The sequence below is a fragment of the Monodon monoceros genome, unplaced genomic scaffold, assembly GCF_005190385.1.
Source record: "Monodon monoceros isolate NGI ecotype Baffin Bay Population unplaced genomic scaffold, NGI_Narwhal_1 Super_Scaffold_1, whole genome shotgun sequence".
Lineage (NCBI taxonomy): Eukaryota > Metazoa > Chordata > Mammalia > Artiodactyla > Monodontidae > Monodon > Monodon monoceros.
This window is the reverse complement of record NW_021703765.1, coordinates 59,090,197-59,117,863: the sequence shown is the minus strand read 5'-3', so window position 1 is coordinate 59,117,863 and position 27,667 is coordinate 59,090,197. Positions and strand designations below refer to the sequence as shown.

At 47.3% G+C, this 27,667-nt stretch overlaps 1 protein-coding gene across 5 annotated transcripts; it reads left to right on the top strand.

The window, feature by feature from the left end:
* Positions 1–27,652, top strand: AFG3L2 (AFG3 like matrix AAA peptidase subunit 2). 5 transcript variants are annotated; one of them, XM_029226858.1, is made up of 17 exons: positions 1–196; positions 3,971–4,070; positions 4,818–4,895; positions 6,905–7,011; positions 7,149–7,301; positions 9,296–9,370; positions 12,513–12,634; positions 14,363–14,636; positions 16,265–16,402; positions 16,924–17,077; positions 18,036–18,143; positions 18,239–18,364; positions 19,034–19,144; positions 21,462–21,577; positions 22,946–23,146; positions 24,744–24,938; positions 27,012–27,652. In XM_029226858.1, exons 1-17 carry the CDS (start codon positions 80–82, stop codon positions 27,249–27,251), a joined length of 2,415 nt encoding a protein of 804 aa, XP_029082691.1. In that variant the 5' UTR covers positions 1–79; the 3' UTR covers positions 27,252–27,652. The 5 variants fall into 5 exon arrangements, with proteins under 5 accessions (XP_029082691.1, XP_029082683.1, XP_029082699.1 ...); XM_029226850.1 differs by having other exon boundaries at positions 56–196; positions 12,510–12,634; XM_029226866.1 differs by lacking the exon at positions 1–196 and having other exon boundaries at positions 4,818–4,894; positions 6,903–7,011; positions 12,510–12,634.
* Positions 27,653–27,667: the final 15 nt, after the last annotated feature.

Genomic DNA, 27,667 nt, shown 5'->3' with positions numbered 1-27,667 from the left:
TGGCCTGAGCTCCGAGGGTGCGCGGCCGATTGCGGCCGATCGCTCGTCAGCGCCCGGCCCGAGGCACGCGCCGGCGGCCATGGCGCATCGGTGCGTGCTGCTGTGGGGCCGGGGCGCCTGCCGGCCCCGCGGGCTGCCCCCGATGCTCGTGCCTGGCGGCCGCGCGGGCCCCACCGAACGGCTCTGCCTGCGGACGGTGAGTCCGGTGCCCCTGGCCCGCTTCCGGCCGGCGACCCGCTTCCGGCCCGGCGCCGGGAGTCAAGGTCACGGGCCCTGCTCTCGCCGTGGGTCCCCGGCCCGGTTGGAGACGGACCTCGGAGGGGCGGGGCTGCCCTGGGCCCGGGAGGCCTGCGGAGCGGAGCGCGTCGGGAGCCGGCGGCGAGGGCTCGGGGGTGGGGCTGTCGCCGCCCGGCGGACACGACGCCTAATAACCGGGGTCGTTAACGGTGTCGCCCCCCCGAGGGGCTCTGCTTTGCCGTCGTCGGGGCCGGGCTCCCAGAGCCGATGTCGGCTGTGCCCGCGGCGGACCCGCCTCGCGCAGGTTGACCACGACCGCGCACGGAGCCCCGGGGGTGGTGGGCGAGGCCTGGGGTCAGTCGCCAGATGCCCTGGAGGAAGTGTTCTCAGTCTTTCCACAGAAAGGGCAGTGATAGCACCTGCATTCCTGATGTTTCCTCCTCGGAGCCCCCTTGCCAGCCAGGGTTATTCGTCTTAGTCTCTTACTCAGAATGGCTGTGCACTAGGCCTTTTTTCCGTTTCTTGCATTACATACATTTCCCCGTCTTACCTTCCTCGGATTCCTCTTTTGTCCCTTGTGAATATTGGACTCAGACATGTAATAAGCAGGTAGGGATCTGCCTTGTGAGTTTGCAGCGTTTTTTGTCAGGAATCTTATCTAAAAGGCCTTTCTTTCGAGTGGCACTATAGTTTCCGTGAATCTTCGATGCTGAGGTGTAAGGAAGTCTCCTGCTTGTGTAGGTCGGTGCCACATATTCCCTGGTACCGCCCTGAAGATCTGGGTGGGGACGCCAGGGCATTACTCTGCTACCTGCAAGGGATGCTGACAGGACAGATTTTCCTCTGCGTTTGTCCATCTGTTAAAAGTCTGTTCTCACAGTGAGGTTCCTGGGGAAAAGATTTTGATGTGTGGTCTCAGGTATAATCCTCAAAGGATTGAAACAGATGCTTCACAACTAAAAAGTACTCACATCGTCAGACGTAAAACCTAATTGTCTAAATTGGGGTCCTCTGTACTTAAATTTTGCAAATTCATAATCTTTTATATGTATTATTCTTTGAATGGGCTTAGATTAGATAGAGGAAAAAAATTTAATTGATGGTTCTTTTGTAGAAAATAATCCCATTATTAAATACAGTCACGGGGGTTATTGCTAGAGGTATTCCAGGTCAGTGCAATTTGAAAAGAGAGCCTAAAGGGGGCTGATTATTCAGCAAGCTAATAATGTTTATGGAGCACATACCGTGTACCCATTTCTGTACTTTATTGTGATACAAAGACTTGCTTAATATGGTGTTAATAAAGAACCCTTGCTCTCAAGTAGCTTTCAGAATGATTGGAAATGATAATGTAAACCTGGGTATTGCCACACAATTTTAAAGGTGCTTTTCTGTATATTATCACATTTGACCCTCACAGTAGTATCCCTGGGCATTCGTCGTTTTCTCCCACTGCAGGTACATGACTGTGAGTCCCCTAATATCATGAGTTATGTTGAAGATCGTCATGCAAAAAATCAGATTTCCAGCTTCACCAAAATTAAAAGTTTTGACACTGTTTGCCTGGTGAACTGTGAGTCTTTCAAATCCCAGGCTAGGTGTCACTTCCCTGTGACATGCCTAGGTCCCTTAAACATGTACCCACTTCCTTCTCTGTGCCACCTCTGTACCTTTCTACTTAAGGTTTTGAATTGTTGCACGTGCGGTACCGTCCTGTAGTTGGTTTGTTCCCAGGACTCTTCCTTACTCTTCTGAGTTTCTTCGAGGCAGCACTGGTTCCGGTCCCCCTGTGGGCTCCCCACTGCTTGGCAGCACCTGGCCTGGAGCAGATATTCAGTGACTTGTTGCCCTGTCCAGCTTGGATAACAGGTCTTTTCAATCCACACCCGTAATGGATTTGGCATTGGAAAATATTTATTCACATATGACACACTCTTATCCATTATCAGTGGTTATTTCTTGGGCCAAGTGTTCCCAGCCGTCAGGGAGGGCCCAACATAACAGAAGCTCCAAGTTCTCTCAGACCAGCATTGCTGTCTACCAAGAACCGTATCAGTGTTTCTGTCCTACTTTGCTATTAATTGTGTAATAATTTGGAATTAAATCAGCTCATTCTTTTTTGGTTTTTAGTTGATTATTTAACCCAGATATCATAAAATCCACCGTTTTCAAGTGTACTGTCAGGTGGTTTTTAGTATATTCATAAGTTTGTGCAACCATTACCACTATCTAATTCCAGAACATTTTCATCACTCAAAAAGAAGCCCTATAACCAGTAGCAGTCACACCCCATTTCTCCACAACCATTCCTCCAGCCCCAGGCAACTACTAATCTACAGTCTCTGTGGATTTGCCTATTTTGGACATTTCATATAAATGGAATCATGTAATATGTGACCTTTTGTGTCTGGTTTCTTTAACTTGGCATAATGTTTTCAAGGTTTCATGGTAGCATGTATCAGTACTTCATTCCTTTTTTATGGCTGAATAAAATTCCATTGTGTGCATATACCACATTTTTGTCTGTTCATCATCAGTTGATGGACATTTGGGTTGTTTCCCCTTTTTGGCTATTATGAATAATGCTACTATGAACATTCATGTACAAGGTATTGTGTGGACGTATGTTTTCAATTTTCTTGAGTAGGAGTGGATTTGCCGGATCATGTGGTAACTGAACTCTACGTTTAACATTTTGAGAATGCCAAACTTTCCCAAAGTGGCTGTACCCGTCACCCCAGCAGTGCACAAGGGTTCCAATTTCTGCAGATCCTCACCAACACTTGTTATTGTCTCTCTTTTTTATTATGGCCACACTTGTGGATGTGAAGTGATTTTATATGGTTTTGTGGTATTTTATTTTTCTTATCAGACCATAAAGGAGGCAAGTTAGGATGGATACTAATGCGGATGAACTTCACTTTAAACATTCTCACCTGTATGTAAAAGCTTGTCCTAAAAAATGGTGGTGAATTTTCACTTTTCAAAAGGATAGAATTACTTGAACTTTTCCACTGCCAAATTTGGATATAGCCCCTCAGTGGACCTTGCCGTTGATTGCTTTTAATTGTGCACCTAAATTTAATAAGGAGCTTGTTCAGTTTGTTTACATTATACTCTGACTTATATAGGTAGTGTTTACAAACAATTTTTAGCAACATGTTATTGAAAGCAGAGATATATCTGTAAAGGGACTTGTCAGGATGACAGTATATCAAATACCTTTAGCAAATGTTACTAGTACAAGGACTATCAGTGACATTGGACCATAACTTTCTTGTCTTTGAACACAGATAAATTTAGTATTGTGTTCACAAGCAGCATTGTTCTGTAATTTCAGGTAAATGACCTTGTAGTGTGATAGACCCTGCAAGTGAGGCAGCCGATGTTCCATGTCGGAGTTTGCCTTTTGAATGCTACAAATTAAGTAAACAATGCCAGAGTGAATGTGTTGGTAGAGAATCGTAATTGGGCTGCGGCTCTTAATTAGGTATGATTTGAAGTACTCTCGTTTTCTGGGCGAAGTGTGTATCTCCTAGTTCTTGCTGGACTAGAGCGGCCCAGGGCTGGACAACCCTAGTCCTCCCTCGGTGGGGGGGCCGTTCTATGCTAGTCTGTAACTGCCTGTTGAAGGGAGAAGCATTTCATCCACTTGGTGGTATTAGGAAATGAAGCTCTTTTCATTCTTACCTTGATGTAACCTTCATGCTTTTATTTATATGTTGTGTTGCAGCTTTATCGATATGCTACAACTGAAGCAAAAACCAGCAGAAGTTCTCTTCTGACAGATGTGATTGCTGCTTATCAGAGATTCTGTTCTCGGCCTCCAAAAGGTAAACATTCAGATGTGACTGTGACGGTGGACAGTCTTGTGACAGAGACTCGCTGTCAGCGGGTGTTGACAGGGCAGGTGCAGAGGCGTTGTTTCGGTTGATTCCTAAGTCATGTCTCCTCTTATAACCCACCCCACCTCCTCCTGTGTGATTGCAGTGATGACAGTGTGTCACCTTCAAATGTGGCACCTTTGTCGGTAATGAGGTGGGCAGGCCAGTGAGGCCTTTTCCTCTGACTCCTCGGGGTTGTGAGCTGTATTATCTAGACTTTGATTTACTCCCTGCACAAGCAATGTTAAACTTCTAGCTTGTGCTTTTTAGTGATGAATCAGCTGCTTTAAAAACAAAGAACACGGGCTTCCCTGGTGGCGCAGTGGTTGAGAATCTGCCTGCCAATGCAGGGGACACGGGTTCGAGCCCTGGTCTGGGAGGATCCACATGCTGCGGAGCAACTAGGCCCGTGAGCCACAACTACTGAGCCTGCGCGTCTGGAGCCTGTGCTCCGCAACAAGAGAGGCCGTGATAATGAGAGGCCCGCGCACCGCGATGAAGAGTGGACCCCACTTGCCACAACTAGAGAAAGGCCTCGCACAGAAACGAAGACCCAACACAGCAAAAATAAATAAATTAATTAATAAACTCCTACCCCCAACATCTTCTTTAAAAAACAAAACAAAACAAAGAGCACGTACACAAAACTTGATGAATTTTAGTTTGAGGATATGTATTTTTTTCCTTTTCTAACAGGATTTGAAAAATACTTTCCCAATGGGAAAAATGGAAAAAAAGCTAGTGAACCTAAAGAAGTTATGGGAGAAAAAAAAGGTACCTTTTCAAAAGATTATATTTGAACTTACTGTTTTCCCCTAATATATGATGTTGCTGATAGTTTTCACTGAACAAAGAAAATCTTAAGTCAGTTCTGAAACTGTAGTCTAGGAGCACATATAAAGTTCTGTTCCATTTTATCTTAATTTTCTGCTCATATTTCTTGTCATTTTTCAAATTGAATTAATTGAAGGGTACCTTAGGGATATTGGCTGGTCAGTATCAGTCATATCTAGCTGCATATTTAGTAAGTACATTTGGCACATGTTATCAATACATGCAATTTACTTGACGTGTATTGTGAGTGCAGTGTTTTTCAAGTTGTTCCTTGGAGGCTTATCTTCCCTTAGCGACTCAGAGAGGGTTTGTCAGAGCCAGCGGCTTGGGGGCCTGTGTGTGTGCCAGGCCCTGCTCCCCTTTCACGTGTGATAGCACTTAGCACAATGCCCGGCACATGCTGGCATTCAGCTGGCATCGTTTCCTTCTAGGGAAATATAAGGAAAAATAAAATACAGCCTTTGTTTTTAAGTGAACTTGGGTCTCGGAGGGACAAATACATGCTAAGAGAATGTGGAGCATGAAAGCCAGGCCAGAGCCAAGGAAGGACCAGTGCTATGTGGGCTGATGGAGCGCTGGTGACCGGGCGACTTCCTGTTGACCTTGGTTTGGGGCTGATTAATGGTGATTGGTCCACTTTTTAAATATAACCTATTGGGTACCTTTTGCATATATGTTACTTTGTCCTGGAGTACATGGGACATCGTTCAACAACTTTAGAAATGTGCCTCCTCTTTATTTCCCAGGCCTGGGCCTCTTAGGGGTGGGCTTGCCTCTCTGAGACCCTGCCTTACTTGAGATAGGGGTGCGGGAGCTCCCTGTGTGCATCTCGGAGGGGTGAGCACGACAGGAAGCCCAGGCCATGAGGCCCTGCAGGTGACTGGGTGCTGAGGCCTCCTGGCCTGCACAGTGAGGGGGTGGCTTCCCAGGAGTTGAAGATGTCAGAACAGTATTTGTGGGTCTTTGAAAGGATGGAGAAGTGGGGGGAAGGGAAGGTATTAGTGACTGTATTAGTTTCCTAGGGCTGCCAGAACAAAGTTCCACAACTGGGTGTCAGAAGCAACAGTATGTCTCTCAGTTATGGAGGCTGGATGTCCAAGATCAGTGTGTCGGCAGGCGGCAGGGTTGTTTTCTTCTGAGGGTCGTGAGGGAAAGGTCTGTTCCAGGCCTTCTCCTTGGCTTGTAGACGGCCATCTTCTGCCTGGGTCTCTTCATATCGCCTTTTTTCTATGCATGTCTGTGTCCAAATGTCCCCTTTTTATAAGAACATTAATCATATTGGATTAGGACTCACCCATGTGACCTCATTTCAACTTGTGTATTTTGGTGAAGACCCTAAGATCACTGGGGAGTAGGACTCCAGCAAATGAGTTTGGAGGACACAGTTCAACTCATGACAGTGACTAATTTCAGATTCTTACCAACAGATTTTATGGGGATGAAGTGGGTTTGTTGTTGGTAGTGGTGGTTTTGTTTTTGGCCAGTTATCAAAATCATGTCTTTCCTGCAGAGACTGTTAACAGTGTTCACTTCAGGGCTTGGGGCAGGGCAGGGGCACCTACTTTTTACCTTCAGGTGGGAACTCAGGAGCGCGCTCATGTGCACTCAGATCCCAGCTCTGTCACTTGCTCACTGTCACTGAGCACTTCACCAGGTGATCAGCAGGCACGTCAGCCCCTTTCTTATCTGTAAGATGGGCAGAGTCGTGTGTTTACTGGTCCTTGAGTAAGTGTGCAGCTCGTGAGACCGTGCGTGTGAAGCGCCAGGAGCCTCCCTGAGGACTACCCCTCTCTCTCTTAGTCTCAGGCTTCCTCATAGCACTTTGTTTAGTAACTGATCAGTTGCCATGTGTTTTGCAATAAAACTTTATTAAACGGTATTAATGAAAACACTGCTGAGAGATAGGAAATCCTGCCATGCCACTGTACACACTCTCTGTCTGTGAACAGAACCGAAGCCAGCGGCTGCCCCGCGTCCTTCTGGAGGAGGAGTTGGTGGTGGTGGAAAACGAGGTGGGAAGAAAGACGATTCTCACTGGTGGTCCAGGTTCCAGAAGGTTTGATTCCACACTGTGTGGTTGACGTTGGGGCTCTGGGGTGGCATTCATGGCATTGGAAGGGATTTGCATCCAGCACAGTGTAGACCTTGTTGTTACATTGCATGCTTCACAGAAATGTCTCCTTCCTTGCCCAGGGTGACATTCCGTGGGATGACAAGGAATTCAGGATGTACTTTCTCTGGACCGCCCTGTTTTGGGGAGGAGTCCTGTTTTACTTCCTGTTCAAGAGCTCCGGGAGAGAAATCACATGGAAGGACTTTGTCAATAACTACCTTTCCAAAGGAGTAGTGAGTATTGTGTGGGCCTGCAGGCTGCAGGGGTTCAAAGGGTGGGGTTCAGATGAGGCCAATAAAATGATAAACAGCCACCAAGTTAGCCAGGCTTGTTCATCATCAAGTCCTGTGTTGGATATTTCTAATGCTGGAAAGTACTGCAGCCAAGGAACCTGTTTGTTTTGACCCAGCAGTCCCCAAATTTATCACGAACTCCTTTTATTTCTTTTCATGCTAGAGCCTCGCTTTGGAGCCACTGCTCCTGACTGTTGCTCTGGCGTCCCCGTCTGTTCCCATCATTCCTCTTGTGCCCTCGGGTGCCTCTCCTCCTCCACCTTTCCCAGCCTCTCCCAGCTCCTTTACACCTTCACTGATTGTAATGTCCTGTGGGCCTGGAAGGTGAATAGGTGAATAGGTGACTCAGTGTTTACAGTGAGAGCCATGGGCTCTGAGTGAAGGCCCGGGCATGAGCTCTGTGCCCCCGGGCTGGGTCTTTGCCCAGTGAGACCCTGTTTCAACTCATTTAAGATGCTGTGGATTGTAAGGCATGTGTTATTTTACATGTTACTAAGAAAGATTGAGTGAGCCGCCAGTGAAACTGTGTAATACCATCAGTTGTCAACGTGCATCACAATGTCTGAGAGGTTAAAATACGAAAAATGCCCATCTTAGAATTGATGAAGCAAAGTGATAGTAAGAGAACAAGCATTAGGCCTGCTCTGTAACCTTGGGGAAATGATTTAAGCTCTCAATACTGGATTTTTCATCAATGAAATGAATAAAATAAAAATATTAATACTTACAAAATATGAAGAATCTAAAATTATTTTTAAAGGTTGTACAGTAAGGTGAGGATGGAAAAAATGGAAACGATTACTCAGATTTTTGAAGCAAGTGAGGCTCTCACATGTGTGATTCCCAGGTGTCGTGAGGAGCCTGCTTTCTAAGAAGTGACTCCTGTCCTTCGAGTGTGGGGACAGGTCCTGACTCTGTAGCCACTTCTCCTCTGACCCGCTGGTTCTCTGCAGTCAGTCTACCGTTGCCCCAGCAGTTTTATGCGGGGTAGAGTTCTCTAGTCAGTCCTTTCCAGATGGTGAGCCCCCATTCTGGTTCCTCCTGGAACCTTCCAGGGCTCCCTCACTTCGCATATTGGGCTCGTACCTTCCAGACTTCCTGCCAGAGCAGACTTGACAGCGGCAGGAAACAGGCCCCCCCGAAAGTGCTCCACTCCACAGCAGCCAGAGGCCTCGGGGTGAGGTGTGCAAGCGATCTTTAGAACCCTGTGTAGTTAGGAGCTTGCAGGAAAATTAAGTTTAAACCATTTTATACCCTAGAGGGGCAGAAATTTAAAAGTCTTTTAATAGCAAGTGAGGACAGTAGTGTTTTGGAGAGCGATTTTGCCCTACAGCCTAGCTGGACTCTGTTTATCTACAGGTATGTATCCCAGGGAAGTTCTTGAAGATGTGTCCAGATGGTATACACAGGAATGTTCACAGCAGCATTGTTTGTGATGGGGGAGCGTTTGAAACAGTCTGAATGTCTGTGAACAGGAGAATGGACCAATAGCTGGGGGTGTACTTATAAAATGGGGTACCCTGCAGAACTGACATGTCAGCAAGGAAAGACCTTACAAATACAAGGACAGAAGAAAAAGAAAGTTGTAGAAAAGTACATGCCAGATGAGACCATTTTTAAAGTTTAAAAACAGGCAGAAGTGAGTGTCTGTTTAGGGTTGGGTCTCTGTGGCCTGGGACCAGGCCCTGCTTTGGGGTGGCCAGCACCCACTGCAGAGAACGGCCACCTCTGGGTGACTGGGGGCTTCAGCAGTGTTTGTGATGCTTTCTTTCTCAAGCTGGAGTGGGGAACATGGGGAATCCTTACGTTATCTTCTTTCTTTACTTTATATTCTTTTGTGTGTCTGAAATACAGGCATTTCAGATGAGCTTAAAAGAATATCTCAAGTCTTTGTGTAAATTTATGTTTGAATATTTAACTTCTTAAAATTCCAGGTAGACAGACTGGAAGTCGTCAACAAGCGTTTTGTTCGAGTGACTTTTACACCAGGAAAAACTCCTGTTGATGGGGTAAATGATTTTATTAATTGATGTGAATTAGCTGTAAATTAACTTTTCAGATATAAAACTGAAAAGCAAGCATTCCCTCACATTGCGGTAGCCATGTACACTGGCCGCGTCGGAGCTGGGCAGCGCAGCAACCAGGATCCTTACTAACAGTGAGGACGTGAACGTTGTGTCCGTAACGTGTGCAGGGACTGGGCAGTGGTTTTGGTTTTGGTTTGGTTTGGTTTGGTGATCACCTTGGCTATTCATTTAGAAACGAGTGCGTGAAATCTAGTTTTCAGTATTCCAGTATCTATGATTTTTCAAGACTGAGAAAACAGTTGTTTGATTAAGAAAAAAAATGTTAAAATCTGAATTGCTTATGTCTTAAGACAGCTTTTGTCAAATCAGTTTAAGAAGCATTCTGGTCATATCTCTCCCAATTGTTTTGTGATGTTATTTTAATTTTCATTTCTGTTCTTATTTAAAGAAAAACATTTGTATTTCTTGTCCAACCAGTTTGAACTGTGTTCCAGAGACCCCAGAGTGGGTTGAGGGGATTATGGGGGGAAGGGGGGAGGGGGCAGATGAGGTTCCCAGGTGATTCCCAGCCCTCCTGGACCCGACCCCCAGGCCCACTCCTAGCCCCTGGGCATCCTGCGACCTTACAGCTCCCCTAGGGCCAGCCCTCTTCCAGGCTGCATCCCTTCTATCTCAGGATGCCTTCGCTTCACCATTTCGTCATCATCCTGCCTGGATGGGGCAACATTTAAGGAAAACGAGAACTGTTGGTGACCATGTCTCTGATAACGTATCAATAAATATAAGAATATCTGTAACGTCATAGGACTTTGGTATTTCAGTCATTGTTAGGAAAGTTGTTTGAATTGTCTTAGTCCCTCCCCCATTCTCTTTATATTATGATGAAATGTTCATTAATAACCATGCTACTTTTTTTTTTTCTCAGAACTGTTCCTCAGACTTTTAGTGCTGGGAATTAAATTGGCACTCCCTTTCAAGAGGACAGTTTGGCAGTGTATTTATCAACAGTTTTGAAAGTACGCATACACCCAGTAATTTTGCTTCAGTAATAATCCTAGGGAAATAATTAGGGATGCATGTAAAGGTGTCTGTGCAAGGATGTCCTCCAAAACATTGTTTATAGGGCAAAAAATTAGAATCATATAAACAGGCCCATTAGGCCCCTGGTCAGCAGTAGCGGCTCCTCACGTCCCTCTTTAATCGCCTGCTGGGGCTCGGCTCTCAGTAGGGCCTGCTCCTCCCTGGGGAGCAGTTTTTACACTTAGTACTGGCATGCACGAGCGTTTTCGTATTGAAATTAGTACCATCTTATTATAAATTACTTTGTATCACTCCTTTATATTACAGTTAAGGTTTTATGTTGATTTCTTTTCAAAATTGTGCGTATTTCAAGATTGTAAAAGGGGTATTTTGAAACCTTGAAAAAACAACATCAAAATTGCTAATAGTGTTTATCTCTGGATATTGAGGTTATGGATGCTTTTTATTTTCATTATGTTTGTGTTTCCTTAGTTTTTTACAGAGAATATGTATTGCCTGTTTAATAAAGACTATTTCAAGCTTTCGGAAATGGGTATAAGATTTTCAGTGTCCAACTGCTTATGGCATAGTGATATTAATTGCTGTGCTGTGCTGTATAAGCACAGGCTTTGGAGTCTGACACACTTGGCCTCAGATAAGCTCTGCTCTTTACTAGCTCTATGGTCTAACCCCTCAAAGCCTCAGTTTCTTTATCTTTAAAATGGGAGTGACACTAATGCTCTTAGGGCTTAGCTCTCAAATGAGATTGTGTAGGTCAGTGGTGGTTGTCAAACCTCAGTGTGCATAGGAATCACCTGCAGAGCTGGGACCCACCCCAGAGGGTCTCACCTAGGTCTTGTCCCTAGAATTCCGTGCTGCTGGGCCTTGGTCCACCCAACTCTCTGATGTGAGGCATCATTTAGCTTGTTGCCCCATTGGTGGTGGGAGCTAAGTTGGGGAGTGTTCTGTCATTGACACCTTTGGGGCCTATAACCACAGGAATCGTGTAGCTGTCTGTGAACAACTTACCGAGGACTATTGTTATAGAATATTATACAACTTACTCGCCATCTTTTGTTTTTAGACACGTGGAGAGAAACACCACAGTGACGGCCCCCACTCAGTAACTCAGTGGAAGGGTTGCGGGGACATGTTGCTCTTGTCTGTGTACATGTCTCAAGTGTCTGAGGTTTACATGGTTTTTAGGCGTTTGCAGGTTAGAGGAGGAACAAAGTCTTTCGGGGCTGTGCAGTGCAGCTGATGCTTGCCGGGTGCTGGGAAGAGGGGCCAGTGTGTGGGGAAGCTCCAGAGGTGGGAGTGGTTATGTCGGAGAGCCAGTGTGGCCTGCTGGTTATTGTCGCTAGCCCTGGAGCCAGCCTGCCTGGGCTCAGAGCCACCCACTTCCTAGATGTGTAACCGTGGGCGGTGGGGTCACCCCTGTAGTTTTGTCCTCTGTCAAACGGGGACAGTAAATGCCAGCACAGAGGGGAACCCTGTGCTGGTGGGGAGCATCGCCATTGCCTCCAGCCCTTCGGGTGTCCCTCCCTAGGGTCCCAGGAACTCCCAGGTCCAGTGACTGGAGGGTATTTCTGTCCCATTGGGTGGAGCTGCCTCCTAGCGGTCGGTGATAGCACCTCCTTCTGAGGACCCAGGGCGTCGTGGTGCACCTGAGGATGGGAACCATCCCAACACTGAGAAGTGCCATCACTGCCGCAGGCTGGTGTTTAGTTTGGGACCAGGCAGCTAAGAAGTTCCTGAGAAGTGGACAAGAGGAAAAGGATGCTTGTTTGTTTATGAAAAGGGTTGTCTTTTCAAAGAGAGTTTTCATTTTTCGAGTTTACAATTTTAGGACTGTGGAGGAGTGCTGCTATAGAAATGCTTACTGGCTGAGGCTTGTCAAGGGTTCTCACTGAGTGAAGCTTAGTCACTGCATTGTTAAAACAAGTCTTGTTGTTATTGTTAATATTGTATATTTTTAATTTGTAAATTTGCAGTATTTCTGAAAAATTCTTGGAAAGTTGAACCCTTTGTGAATTGAATCCTTTGTTTCCTCTTCATTCCCCTAACAAAATTAGGATATTTTGTTTTTCTGTCCTTACAGCAGTATGTCTGGTTCAATATTGGCAGTGTGGACACCTTTGAGCGGAATCTGGAAACTTTACAGCAGGAATTGGGCATAGAAGGGGAGAATCGGGTCCCTGTGGTCTACATTGCTGAGAGTGATGGGTAAGAAGCGTGTCTGTGAACACAGGAGGCTGCCTGTGCTCCCGGGGCTCACTGTGTATTCTGTCAGCAGGGGGCAGCGCATCACACTTTACATTCTCAACAGGCCTCTCAGTTTGGCCAGAGTTCTTTTCAACCATTAGTAACTTACTAGTTTGCTGGAGACTGGTTGATTTTCTACATGTTAATGTTTATCTTGATTAAGCAGTAGTTTGGGGTTAATGTCCAATGCACCGTTCTTGAGTAGGAGTTTAGCATAAAGAGCCCATTTGTGTTAAAGAGTGGCATTCCCACCTTTTAACTATGCTTTACATTTATATTTCACAGAGTTTGCAGGATTTTTAAGTAATGCTTCTTCCTCTCTGGTCAGAGCTGCTTCTTTCCTTAAAGGTTATTTGTCTTTAGAAAGGCCACTTCAGGTCTGAGTCTTTCAGGAACAGCTTGTTGATTTCAGGAGTTGCTTGTCTTTGGGCTTATTTGGGAATACATGGCCTTTGAATGCTCACACATGGACGCCCTGGTAGATCTCCTGGAGGTGACCCCATTTGCATTAAATGCAGAACACCTACCTTGATTTAGAGTTACGAGTTTGAGAGTGAAAGTAGAAATAAAGCTTAATTTTTTTGTACATGTAAGAGAGCGGAGAAAGGGGTAGCTAGCTTGTTAATTGAGCTGAAGGTCTTACTCGGCCTCAGGGACTCTCTTGAGTCTTGGTGTATGTAGACCTGCAGTCTACCTGCAGTATTATTAATAGATCCAGCTAGCTGCCGAGATTATTTCACACGTGATGCAATATATCCCTTGGTCCCTGAGGTTATCATATAATTACTTAACTTTATAGGCTGGTCCTGAAACATTACACAAAGTTTTGTTGCACCATTCCTTAAACCTTTATTGTCAGTGTGTTTATTTTTTTTCTCCAGAAATAAACCAAAGGGTAAATTGTTCATGGTTTAAATGCTATAGCAGCATTTAAAATTTTATAATAGATGAAAAGTTAGAAAGCTAATCCTGGTTTTATTCTTGTTTTGTTTTTTACCCAAACCATGTACCAGGTTTTGACCTAAATTTCTTAGGGTAAGTTAAACTAAATTGCATTATGTTACCCAGTATATGTCTGTGCCTGTAGTTGTGTGGAAATTGACTTTATTAAGACAAACAGAAGGCAAAAGGCTGTAAGTCACCTCTGAGCTGCTCCCGCCAGGGCAGGCATGGGTTGGAGGGCACCCCTGCCCCTGGGTCTCTGTGAGCCTGCACGAGCCGCCCAGAGACAGCTTTCACCACTGTTGCCTTCGCAAGGATTGAATATTCGGAAGACATCTCTTCAGAATAAGTTGATGCATTCCAATAAGAGAACTGGAATTTCTACTCAGGCTAACACCAGAATCATGTTAAAATTGTTAAATGAGCAATTTGAACGAAATTTCTTTGAAATTTTGATGTAGTGATAGTAAATCACAGGTCCGTCCTGTGCATAAATGGTGGTTCTTGAGGTAGGAATAAAGCACCACTGGACAGCGTACGTGTTGAGAACAGGTTTTTCTTTGGTCTTTCTGAGATTCCCCTTCAGTGATACTGACACACTAAGAGTCTCCTTGTGCCTCAGATGTACCCGGATAGCCCGGTGTTGCACAGGCAGAAACCGTGTGCAGTTACGGGGTGGCGGGTCCCTCGCAGGGCAGCCGAGCCAGGGCTGCCCGCCTGAGCGCTGCGCTGTCGTGTGGCCCCCAGCTCCTTCCTGCTGAGCATGCTGCCCACCGTGCTCATCATCACCTTCCTGCTCTACACCATCCGGAGGGGGCCGGCCGGCATCGGCCGCACGGGCCGGGGCATGGGCGGACTCTTCAGTGTCGGAGAAACCACTGCCAAGGTCCTAAAGGACGAGATAGATGTGAAGTTCAAAGATGTGGCGGGCTGCGAGGAGGCCAAGCTAGAGATAATGGAATTTGTGAATTTCCTGAAAAACCCAAAGCAGTATCAAGACCTAGGAGCAAAAATCCCAAAGGTAAAATGAACTTTCAGAAGATGGTTTTCAGCTCATTAACCCAAAAATCTTCTGAAGTATTTCTTGATCTCTGAAGTTACAATTTTATGAAGTTTGATTACTTATAAAGTAGCTCTTTTTCTCTCCTTCCTCCATCTTAACTTACTAGTCTCCATTTAACTTGCGCGTCTCTTCAGGTCGGCTGTCCTGCGTGGATGTGTCTTCTTGCAGGTAGCGTGTGTTCCCGAGAAAATGTGTGTCCTCTCCCCTTGGTTTGCTTCCTTCTCCCTCCAGGGCAACTTAGACACCCCTCTCTCAGCAGCCCCCAGCACATTGCCTCTGCTGTGACCTCGCTATCCCTCTCTCAGCACCATGAGCAGGCCTGGCCTGGAACTCAGGTTCGTGGCCCAGGACTCCGTGGAGGACAGACCTCCCCCCGCCCACTGCGCACCACGGGTAGCCTTGCCCATCTTTGTGTCCCTAAGGCCAGGCTCAGGCGTTAAGTAAATGAAGAGAAAATGTTTAACTAATTCTTTTAAAAACCCGTTAATAAAGTTTACTTTAAAGGAGTCCTTTGTAAAGGGAATCATCATTTTCTTGATTTCATGTCCTGCCTGCCTCCATGGATAAAAAGTCACATTTTATAGTTTCATAATTTGCTATACTTGCCTACCTGTTCACATCATACTTAGGCATCTCCACGACTTAAGTAATTACAGTGTTTGAGCAAACAGTATTCTTTTTAAGTTCATCATTGGTTATTAGATTTTTACTTCATTTGTGAAATTTAAAGGAAAGAAAACAAGCACAATGTAAGTTGGAAGTGTGATATTTGTGTCTCCTTGAATTATTGAAGTAAACATCAGGCAGTTTATTAGTAGATTCCCAGCTTAAGTCACCCTTTATATACTGTTAGGTCTAAAAAGCAACACTAAAAATCTTAAAAAGTAAGAGAAGTATTTCAAATTTCACATTCTTACCAAGTTTTTTTTTTTTTTTTTTTTAAGGAGGCAACTTTAGTGAAGAAGGCCATCAGCCCAGCTATTTATTTAGTTAGTTATTTATGGCTGTGTTGGGTCTTCGTTTCTGTGCGAGGGCTTTCTCTAGTTGTAGCAAGCGGGGGCCACTCTTCATCGCGGTGCGCGGGCCTCTCACTATCGTGGCCTCTCTTGTTGCGGAGCACAGGCTTCAGACACGCAGGCTCAGTAGTTGTGGCTCACGGGCCCAGTTGCTCCGCGGCATATGGGATCTTCCCAGACCAGGGCTCAAACCCGTGTCCCCTGCATTGGCGGGCAGATTCTCAACCACTGCGCCGCCAGGGAAGCCCCTCCAAGTTTTTTAAAACAGTATAGTCTCTAATAGTCTTTTCCTTTCTCTTCTCACTACTAATATAATTACTTTCTCTATGTTTCTCTAATATTTCTAATATATTTCTCTATATTTCTCATATAATTTTTTTCTTCTTACTAATATAATATTACTAATATTCTTACTAATATAATTACTATCATTGTTCACATGTTTAAGAAATATTTAATGTATATCACTAAAATTTGTAGACAGATTTATACCTTGGAATTATTTATGGATATGTAATTTATTTCTCTGAAATTCTAGTCAAATGTACTTTCTCTTTTTTGTATCTGAAGGGTGCCATTCTCACCGGTCCTCCAGGCACTGGGAAGACACTGCTGGCGAAGGCCACAGCCGGAGAAGCCAACGTCCCTTTCATCACCGTTAGTGGATCTGAGTTCTTGGAGATGTTTGTCGGTGTGGGTCCAGCCAGAGTAAGTCTCACCTCACACTGTATTAACTCAGCAGGTCAGAAGGTGGGCGCAGGGCCCCCGCTGCCATGGTCTGAGGGTGGGGCGACAGCTGGCTGGGCTCGGGAGGGTCATGCCTCTGCTGTGTGTACACGTTGCTGGGTCTTTGAGTAAGTGTCTGCTGTTACTGCCTGCCTCGGGCGTGAAGGGAGCCCAGGGTGGTTGGACTTGTAAACTGAATACGAACTTTACAACTCTACCTGTTACCTTTTAGTAGGATAAAGATATGTAGTGTCAGTTTGCTGGTGTTCGTGCTTCTTACATAACAATAACTGATGAGCTTTTAGAAATAATATTTGCTCACCTTACATAAGTTTCCCACCGTTTGCCATGTGACTTCTTTGCTGCTTGTAACTTTTTAAATTTGTACTGTACAGTGAGTGACACAGGATGGCCTTCCTGGGGGACAGGAAGCTTGATGTCTGTTTTATTGGGAGGATAGCACTCACTTGTCAAGTGACTCCAGTGCTTACATTTTCATCCAGGTCCGTGACTTATTTGCCCTTGCTCGGAAGAATGCCCCTTGCATCCTCTTCATCGATGAAATAGATGCCGTGGGAAGGAAGAGAGGAAGGGGCAACTTCGGGGGGCAGAGTGAGCAGGAGAATACCCTCAACCAGCTGCTGGTAGAAATGGATGGTGAATGTTCAAGTCTTTTGTGTTTTGAACTGCACTTTCTCATTGTTCTTCATGTTTCTAAAATGAGAGTCCTGTGCTGATACAGAGAGCAAAGAGAGATTCTCTAAAATAAACAAGCCCTATCGAAGGGCTCTTTAATTCCAGTACACATAATAGCAAAATAGTCTTGCCTGGCAGCCTGCTGTAACTTAATACTGGTGTTAAGATGGCATTTGTACCTGGTGCCAAATAAGAGAAAAACTGGTGAAATGCTTCACTAAAGAATCATAATCTCATTCTCAAACCATTTATGATTCTGAAGGATCAGGAAAATCCATGCATTAGCAAGTGCGAATTTGGCAGATTTTGAGCAGGTCTGCGTTCCTGGGCCGGGTATGGGAGCCAGACTGAGGAGGTGGGGCTGCTCCTCGGCTCTGTGGACCCCCGTGCACAGCAGAAACTACCCTGGGGGAACAGGCCAGGCTCCTTCAGCGCCAGGGTCCTGGGGGTGACGGCTCTGTGGCCACGGCATTGCCGTTTGAGAAATGGCCAGTCAGACGAGCAGGCTGAGCCTGCAGAAGAGGTTGGAGGTGGGGTGGTGCCTGCCTTCAGATACGCAGTGAGTGGTCCCTGTGGCCCAGGGAGTTCAGACACTTCCTTTGCAAATTTAACCTTACTGATTTTTTAAAACTTTCTAAAGTTGACAACGTAATCTACATTTCTAGTTACATAAATTTAAATCTTTGGTAATTTGTCTTTAGTAGTTGATCCTTAAATCTTTAAGTCTTGTACTGTATATGACTTAATCATTAAGGACAAGATGAATAGTAAGAAAAATCATTAAGTTTGTGACTTAAAAAAATCACTAGATTTAGAAAACTAAAGTGGTGTGTCTCATGCTCATACGTTCTGGACAGGCATGCTGTCACCTTCCTCCTCATGGCGTTTCACAATGGTGTTGCCTTTGTTCTATTTCCAGGCTTTAACACAACGACGAACGTGGTCATTTTGGCGGGCACCAACCGACCAGATATCCTGGACCCTGCGCTGATGAGGCCGGGGCGCTTCGACAGGCAGATCTTTATCGGTGAGATGGTTTTCCCTGGATTCAGGCCAGTTCTTGTGAGGAGGGGTGCAACTGTTTCACTATGTTTTTTTTTTCCTTAAAAATAATTTCTCAAGGACCGCCGGACATAAAAGGAAGAGCCTCTATTTTCAAAGTTCACCTCCGACCACTGAAACTGGACAGCACCCTGGAAAAGGAGAAGCTGGCAAGAAGACTCGCATCCTTGACCCCGGGGTTTTCAGGTGGGTGAGCACGACCTGCTGTTGTGTCTACAGGATGTGACCCTTCCTTTCTTGTTCCCTCTCTCCCTTCTTCCAAACTTAACATGAAATAGAAGGGACCATCTATCTACAGCCTGAGAAGGTTATATACATGGGCACAGGCACCTTCAATGTCCCAGGAGCCTGACTTTTAAATATTTTTTGTTGAGCACATACATTGTGTTATGGCCTATTTGCGTCCCTATATACTTTCTCTGTAAAGGTAGTTTACAGAGACCTAAGGATCTAGAAGGCTTTCGGCAAGCTTCTCATGTTTAACTTTCGTTGTTTAACTGAATGCATTAGGTCATTTTAATGCCTATGTATTTCATTATATTGCAGCAGATTGCCCAATATCCGCTTAAGTCACTTTCCCAACAGAGATGGTGGAACTAAGTTGATGGGCATTTTAAAGTCCTGTCTTAGTTTGCTGTCATTGCACAGTCTCTAAAGGTGGAGGGCTGCCTGTGGGCATCTGTCTACTACTGACACTTGCAGCGCGCATTTCAGGGGCCGGGTTGTGCCAGGCAGGACTGAGCACTACTGCCTGCTGCTGGTGGACGGTTGGCCCGGGTTCTCTTCTTCACAATGTGTGACCAGTGAGTTCAGGTGTATTTGGCAGGTGAGCCGTTGTGTGTGTCCCTTTCACAGGAGCCGATGTTGCCAACGTCTGCAATGAAGCTGCTCTGATCGCTGCGAGACACCTTTCAGATTCCATAAATCAGAAACACTTCGAACAAGCAATTGAACGAGTAATTGGCGGTAAGGCAGCTGGTGGGACCCACGACCAAGGGCGGATGGCGTGAGTTTGAGGCCAGGGCATGTATCTGCCCAGGCCTGGGGCTCAACGGCACCCTGTCGGATGGGTCTGAGAACGCCACCCTCATGCTGCACGGGCGGCAAGCAGGGAGGTGTCCTCCCCTGAATTATAGCAATCTAGTTTTTCTAAAACACTCACAACCTCCCTGTTTCCAAAAATTTCATCGCATGAGTTAAATGTGCTCTAAGCTAGATATAGGTGATGGATGAACAGCTGTAACAACTGTTTGGCCGGGAAGTGCTCACCTGTCAAGCAGGGTTGGCTAGTAATGTGTTTTCCTTGCTTTCTAGAGAGCTTATAGTTAATACTGTTAAAAAGATAACTAGCAGTTCGAGAACTTGGGCATTCAGAGGAGGGAATGGCACAGCCCTGTGCTCCAGACACAAACATGCAGTTCTCATGCCCCCAAAACACAAGAACCCCCGGCTTGTCACAGGATTTTCCTGTGACAAGGAATGGCCAGGCAGGCTCCACGGAAGAGCGGGGTTTAAACTGGGCTCAGGAGGAGGGGATGTGGTGTGAACGAGGGTGAGCAGAGGAGCAGTCCCTCAGGGAGGGAGGTGAGTTGCTCAGACTCCTTCCTGTGGGAGGGAAGACAAAGTGGAGAGAGGTGTTGAAGCCTAGATTTTTTAGCAAGCCTTGAGTGTTAAGCTTAAGAGCTTTTTTTATGTTGTTTTACGGCCAGTATTGTACTAACACGAGTTTTCCTGAGCCACTGAGTAACGGGATAGTCAGTGATAGTTCAGGAAGATGCACCTTTGAAGAAGGGGCGCATCTGGAGGCAGAGCCCCTACTGGTCCTTAATGTGCGGTAGCGGACGTGAGCGTGGGAGCCCCATGGCCACAGGTGGGAAGGGCGTCCTCTGGGCGCTGGTTTGGTGGGAAGTGAGCCGGGGCGGGATGTCCCCATGGGGTCCTGCGCATGGCCATGGTTCCCGTGGTGCGGGGTGGGTGAGGGCACGGGCCACACAGCCGACAGCCGAGGGGGAAACGGCTGTCAGCAGAGTTTCCGAAGCTTGTTTTGTGCCACAGGCCTGGCAGGCTCATTAGCAGGTGAGACAAGGAGTAGGTGCCACTGCAGGGGGGCCGGGGGGGAGTTGTAGCGGTGCCGACTGAGTGACTGGACCGTTTGAGATTCATTAGGGAAAAGAAAAAGTCTAAGATGACAGAGTTGTGAGTGGAATTAAAATACCTCACTGTAAACACAGGAGAAGACTATTTGTGTTCTTTTAGGTCGGGGGGAAACGGGGGAGGGGGGGTGTTTAGTAGGAAAGTGAGTTTGTGAAAGAGGTCAGGGCGGTGGGTGGGGCAGAGCCTTGGCCCTGAGGGGCACGCACGTGCTCTTCACGCTCAGCCGCTGGGGCCAGCACACGCCCTGTGACGGGATCGCGAGCTGAGGAGGGGAAATCCTGTGACAAGCCGGGGGTTCTTGTGTTTTGGGGGCATGAGAACTGCCTGTCTGTGTCTGGAGCACAGGGCTGTCCACCTGCCCTCTCCCCACCCACTGGCGGCTCTGCGGCGTGTGCTTGTCCTGGGCTGAGTCCTCAGGAACACAGTTCGCCCTCTTTTCTTTTTCAGTCTCCCAGACTCCGTAACGTGTTACCAGTTGAGAAATTCTCAGATGAGTACCTGGAACACGAGAAAGCTGGTGTCACCTGTGAGCTTTGTATCAGTACAGACTACAGCCCAGAGGTGCGGGCGAGCTCCGCGTCCGCCTTCATCCAGGCTGGAGCGGGGGTCCTTCAGTTCTGGCAACACGCAGGCCGGCTCAGGGGCACCTCCTCAGGGCTGCTCTGTGGCTGCGGGCTGCTGCCTCTCATGGGCCTGGCTCTCCTCCCACCCTCGTGTGCCTGCCTCCTCGGCCAGGTCCTTGTCTCCCCCCACTTGGTGATTCCCGATGCCTAGACTAGGCAGTGAGCTCTTTCCAGATGTCTTCGTTTTCTGTGAATTTTATGTGTCAAATTGACCCTAGTGCTGAATTTTACTTTGCATTTCTGTTTATTTCTCAAAACGAGATATGTGACTCGAGTGGGAGAGTAGGAGAAAGTGGGCCTCGGGTGGGGTAGTAAATGCGTTTTGCGGTGGTTGTATATTTTGAAGTTGATGCTTTGCTTTGTTCTGCCCCTGATTGGGAATATTCCATGGTCACAGGCAGCTTGGTCTCTGAGTCACGATTTAGATGAGACGCTGTGTGGTATCGTGTAAATCTCTTTTGATGTCGGTGTCACTAAAGCAGTGGGTTTTGTTTTCTGTATGTCAGGCTTAGAGAAAAAAACTCAGGTTCTGCAGCCCGAGGAGAAGAAGACAGTGGCATACCACGAGGCTGGCCACGCAGTTGCCGGCTGGTATCTGGAGCACGCGGACCCCCTCCTGAAGGTGAGGCAGTTGTCATAGAACAGACGTGGCCACACTGGGCCACGTGGCAGGAACATCTGCTGATGGTGTTGGGGTGAAGGGGTCACGCAGATGAGGTATAAGGTTTGGAAAGAAAAGTGTGCAGAAGCTGGAGGGGTTCACTCTGGAAAAGCAGTTGCTACCATGGGTCAGGCTTGGGCGTCTGGGGCTCTCTTGCCCAGGGGGTTTCCCTGACTCCACAGAGAAAAAGGCAAGCCACACACCCTGGAAATACTTGTAGTACGTGTATATGACAGAGGACGTGTACCTGGAATACATGAAGGACTCTTAAAATTCAGTGGTAGGGAAACAAGCAACCCTGTAAAATAATAGGCGAGATATATGCGCATGTACTTCCCGAGAGAAGGAATAGGAATGGGCGCTAGGCGCATGAAGATACCGGATGCCCTAAGTCACCGGGAGGTGTGGGTGGAACCCTGCAGAAGCTCCACATGTCCCGAGGTCAGTCCAGCTGGACCCCATGCCTGCGGGCGGGCACCTGACCTGGGACAGCCACCGTGGAAACCAGTTCGGCAGTTTCTCATAAAGGTGACAAATGCTTCCAATACAACCAAACGGTTCCACTCCTGTGTGTTTACCCAAGAGAAATAAAAACATGTCCATGGAATACTTTTACTGCTTTATCCGTAATAGCAATAAACCGGAAAGAGCCCCGAAGTCCCTCAAGAAGGAGTGGATGTTTGGTGTGTTTAGCCAGTGATTGCTCCGCGGCCGTAGAGCTGAGTGCACTGTTAACACAGCCGGCAGTGGGGGTGGGTCTCGGGGACAGTCACACAGACCAGACACGGTGAAGTCCATACTGTATGAGGCCATTTACGCACAGTTCTAGAAACTGCAACTCATCTGTGGGGGTGGGGGAGGGGATTTCGGGGAGAAGAGGAAGATGTTTTGTATCTTGGCTGTGGGAGGAGGCTGTTTGTCAGAACTCACTGAACTGTAACCTGTGACTGGGAGCATTGATTGTAAAAACTAAAGGAATCTACTCAATTGCAACAAGAGGACTAGAAAACTGAAGGCTGCTGGCCCCTCTGCCTCCTGGAAAGCGGGGTAGGCGGGGCCGGCGTCAAGTCTGGAGGGGTCGCCACTCAGCAGCAGCCCTGTTGTCAGGACTGAACACTTTCAGTTGAGTTTTATAAGAGACAAGAAATACTTTATAGACCTCTCGGGTAAGGTTACCCTAAGAGAAAATGCTCTCCTGGATGGGCCCTCCCACCCAGCTCCTCAAGCCGAGGCTGTGGTGCTTTCCTCTCCAATGAGTCTCCCTGTGGCTCCACATCAGCCTCCAGTGGCTGCGTCTGTCCTCAGCGCACCGTGTGTTCTCCTTGTCAGGTGTCCATCATCCCTCGGGGCAAAGGGCTGGGCTACGCGCAGTACTTACCCAAGGAGCAGTACCTCTATACCAAAGAGCAGCTCCTGGACAGGATGTGCATGAGTCTGGGTGGCCGCGTGTCAGAGGAGATCTTCTTCGGGAGAATCACAACCGGCGCTCAGGACGACTTGCGAAAAGTGACTCAGAGTGCATATGCCCAGGTGAGTGTGGGCGGGGTCGTCTTGCATCCTCACCTGCACCAATGGCTCTGGAACAGCACTGCTGTTTGACTGGTCTAGGCTTTCCAGGCAAGGGTTACTTCTTAAGAGAAATCCATTTTAAAATGATCAAAACTTAGGAAAAGAAACCCTTGTTTTGAGAGTTCGGTCTTTCAAGTTTATTACTAAGAGTGTATAAAGCACATCAGTAGAGTTTACATTCAGTTACAAGCCTGTGGGATCCCGCGTGGACTGCCTGGTGCCTGTCCCTTCTGGTCCTTTCTGCTGGCAGCAGCCATGCCCCTGTTTCCTTTAAGTTTATCACGGGCGCCTCCATCCCCAGACAAGGTCATTTTGCTGTCGGGGAACTTGATGTCAGTGACTTTCTTTGGGAACTCCTTTTATTCATATGTCAGCTCTTCTGGGCCTGTTACTTTCCCATACCTTTCATTTTTCTTGGGACTTCCCTGGTGGTCCAGTGGTTAAGACTCCAAGCTTCCAATGCAGGGGACGCGAGTTATATCCCTGGTCGGGGAACTAAGATCACATGTGCCGTGCAGCACTGCCAAAAAAACCCAAAAAAAACACAATAATTTTTCTTAGGGCATTTGTTTGTTGGGGTTGTTTGCTCTTGTATTCTTTCTAGTTTAATCTCCATTTTAAAAATAACTAATGTTTTCTTTTTTTATTTTTTGCGTTCTAGCACCTCATCTAAATTTTCTGATTCTGACTTAATGTTATTCCTTCTTATTTTCCATCACCTTCCTGATTTTGGTTAGCCTTTTCTGAAGTTGTGGGTTACAGTTTTCATCTGTATTATGGACGTCTCTCCATCCCACTTCCCTTATCTGTGTAGACATTATTCTGCTCCTTTTTTCTCATAAAAACTTTGTAAGGGATATTTCTGTTGCCCACTTTTACATGAAGTTTGTTTTCCTGATCTCTTAGGAAGGAGGTGGATTAAGACAGTTTTTCTAGTTTTACGGTTTTAGAGTTTCCTGCTGTTTTCATAAACTTTTAAAAAATATGACTTCCTACTTTCTGATCTGTTCCTGCTCCCCTCTTTTATCTGCGCCTTCTCTTTTCTGGTCAGTTTGGATTTTACTTCCACAGCTTCTTCTTAATGTGGGGTTTTTGTGTGGTTAGTGTGGGGGTCTCATGGGGGTGCAGGCCAGGCCCTGTGGACTCAGGGAGAATGCCAACGCCCCTCGCAGGTTTCTGGAGCCCGGGCGGCGCGGGAAGAGCCTCTGGGCGGCCTGGGTGGTTCCTCCCATCTGTCGGATGCTCCTTGCCTGTCCTCACCTCCCTCCGTGCAGAGTGATTTCAAGCAGGTCTCGTCACCATTGGGGTTTGTCCCTGCCCGTTTGCCGCCTGCCTTGTAGATGTTGTCTGTGGGTCTCTGATCTTGTCCTCCCAACCTCCGTCTACACAGAACACCCTGGTCTACTTGGCCGACTCAAGGCTGCCGTGTCGTTGTTGCGGGTTAAAGAGTAGTACTGCAGTGAGGTGTGTGGATTTCATGTCAGTGGATTTGCTGCCATTTTATAAAAACCTGTGAGCAGAAATGGATGCCCACCACTAGTCATGCATTCTTTTTCAGATTGTTCAGTTTGGCATGAATGAAAAGGTCGGGCAAATCTCCTTTGACCTCCCCCGTCAGGGGGACATGGTGTTGGAAAAGCCTTACAGCGAAGCCACGGCCAGACTAATAGATGACGAAGTACGAATACTTATCAACGATGCTTACAAGAGGACAGTCGCTCTTCTCACAGAAAAGAAAGCAGATGTGGAGAAGGTGGGTGCCGGCTCCACCAATGATTCTCTGCACGGTTTTGCAGAAAGAGTTGAGACTGATGGCTTGACTGGTTGGTTGTTTTGTAGATGCCGACGTCCCCTGTGCTTGTTAATCCCAGGCTCCTTCCTCCATCCTGATGCTGTGTCTGCTGTCTCTGTGGGGCTGGGGGGATGTGGGAAGAGCAGCAGCGGGCATGATCCCGGCTCCTGGTTCTTAGGAATGTGAGCGCGGGATTAACAAAGTCTGTTCACGACACCAGACACACAGCTGAACCTGCAGTCACCCACCAAGTGCTTCCAAATGCGGAGCCCAGTGGCTTGATTGGGATTGACCACTGCTCTTCACCTCCAGAGTAAAGAGGTAGTGGAACAGCAAATGAAAGAATTAGCCAAACTAGATATGTAGGACCTTTGCTTAATTATGACCTTCCATGAACAAACATTCTTTTTATCTTCCGTTGTTGTGCCTCATTTGATAGCACTTTTAAAAGGGAGGGAGCCTTTCTAATTCAGTCAGTTTTTTGCATCCAGTAAACTCTTAATTATTCAGAATCCATGCAACCAAACGGAGAATCTTCTGTTTTTTAAATATTCCACACTCTCATGATAAAAGCACAGGTGAAAAGTCTTCTATAAAGGACTGATAGAGAAAAAAGCTATTCTAAGATGATGCTGTCCGATCGGCAGATCTTCAGAGGAGCCCACTGTGAGCTGTGCCGGGCAGAGCCCGAGGTGCCTTTTCACAGAGCGCAGGGTAGGTGGGAGGGGCCTGCAGCAGGGGCTCCGAGGGGAGAGGGCAGAGGGCAGAGAAGGCTGACATCCACCCTGACGGCTCATCAGGCTACAGTGAACATGGGGAGGAGAGGAGGACTCGCTGTGTGGGGCCCTAGTGAGCGAGGAGGGGGTGCAGAGGGAAGGACAGGGTGTCTGGGGACTCCAGAGCTCTGCGGAAAACACAGCTCTGGATCTAGAGGCGCCCTTCATGGAGATCTCATCCGGCCCCTGTGTTTTATCGTCAGGAGTACTAAAAGAATCTGGAGTGGAAATGCTTAAAAACTCATCATTAAAGGAGCGAGCGGCAGGGACTTCCCTGGTGGTCCAGTGGTTAAGACTCCGCGCTCCCGACACAGGGGGCCTGGGTTTGATTCCTGATCGGGAAACTAGATCTCGCATGCCGCAACTAAGAGTCCGCACGTTATAACTAAGACCCGGTGCAGCCAAAATAAATAAATAAAAATAAATCTTTAAAGGAAAAAGATGCCAAAACTTAAAAAAAATAGAGTGGCAGCAGGGTGCCATCTCCAGGGGGACAGTCAGAGGCCAGTGCAGAGGCAGCCATGGGTGTGTTTTAACTTCCTGAGATGGTGCCGTGGTGGCAGCAGAAGTAGAAAGGCAGTGGTAACAGTGAGCGGGTCTAACGTGACCCTGTTCCCTGTCCTCCTGACACCGTCCCTCACCTCCCCACTCGTAGTTGGCAGGGGTCCCTTTTTCTGTGGCTGTGTGTCATGTCAGTCTTGTGGTTCAGCCACACAGAGACCAGAACTTCGAGATGCATATTTTCACGTTAATCTCCTGCTTCATATTGTGTCTCTGCCTCATTTGTCTTTATTTTTGTCAACCACCTTTTAAAATTTCCCTGTTTCCACCCTTTCCCCCACCCCCACCCCCAGTCACTTGCATCACTTCCTCACACTTCCTGGCAGGATTTCTTTCTGCTCTGTAAGCCAGAGGGAGCTCCTCCCCTCTTTGGAAGCAGGTGGGGCCCAGGGACACTGTGTCTGGCTCTCCTCCCCGAGGATGTCATTCTGCGGTGTCAGGGACAGAGCTCCCCCACTAAGTCCAGGGCACAGTCACGGGCCACATGGATGTACCACACTGTGCAGCCACGCCCTTCGTGGGGACACGTGTTTTTCCAGGACTTTTGCACATCTTATTCTAAAGTGACATGACCGTGAATATCTCTTTTCAGTGGTCCTAAACTGTTTTTTGGAAGGGGGTTGACTGTAAATAGGAGGTGATGAGATTGGAGAGACGTTGCTGGGTGACTGTTTAACCACAGGTGTTCGCATTGCAGGTTGCTCTGCTCCTGTTAGAGAAAGAAGTGTTAGACAAGAACAACATGGTGGAACTCCTGGGCCCCAGACCGTTTGCAGAAAAGTCTACATATGAGGAATTTGTGGAAGGCACTGGCAGCCTGGATGAGGACACCTCACTGCCTGAGGGCCTGAAGGACTGGAACAGGGAACGGGAGGTCTCAGAGGAGCCCTCGGGCGAGAAGGCCGCCAGCCAGGTCCAGGGTGCTGGCCCTGCATAGCCAGAGCTGCACCTTCAGAGCTGTGCTCGGCCTCATGACACAGTGGGAAGTGGGGTGCTTCGTCCGCGGCCTCGGAAGTCACCCAGGTTGCGGGGGAGGGCACGTGCCCCAGCCTCGGGCTCTCCTGGTCTCTGTCCCCGTCAGGTGGGGGTCCTCTTGCTGTCACCTGCTCTTCACTCCCGCCTCCCTTCAGTCTCCCTCTGTGATGGGCTATGAAATTAGGAATATTTTCATTTGATTTAATATTTTAAAGATGGAATCCGGGTCACAAGTTGCTGTTTTGTGATGGAATGGTTTTCTACAGAGAGCTGTAACATACTTAAAAATATGAATGTATTGTGTAAATACGGCTTCTTTATGTCAAAAATAAAGTGTAAACACTGCACTTTTTTCCTCCTGAACATACAGTGTCGCTG

Bases quoted from the DNA above. Each gene is read 5' to 3' on its own strand.
- AFG3L2 (XM_029226850.1), top strand. From the start codon at position 80: ATGGCGCATCGGTGCGTGCTGCTGTGGGGCCGGGGCGCCTGCCGGCCC. The intron at 9,371-12,509 runs GTAAATGATTTT...CTGTCCTTACAG, and splicing joins GAAAAACTCCTGTTGATGGG to CAGTATGTCTGGTTCAATAT. The intron at 16,403-16,923 runs GTAAGTCTCACC...ATTTTCATCCAG, and splicing joins TCGGTGTGGGTCCAGCCAGA to GTCCGTGACTTATTTGCCCT.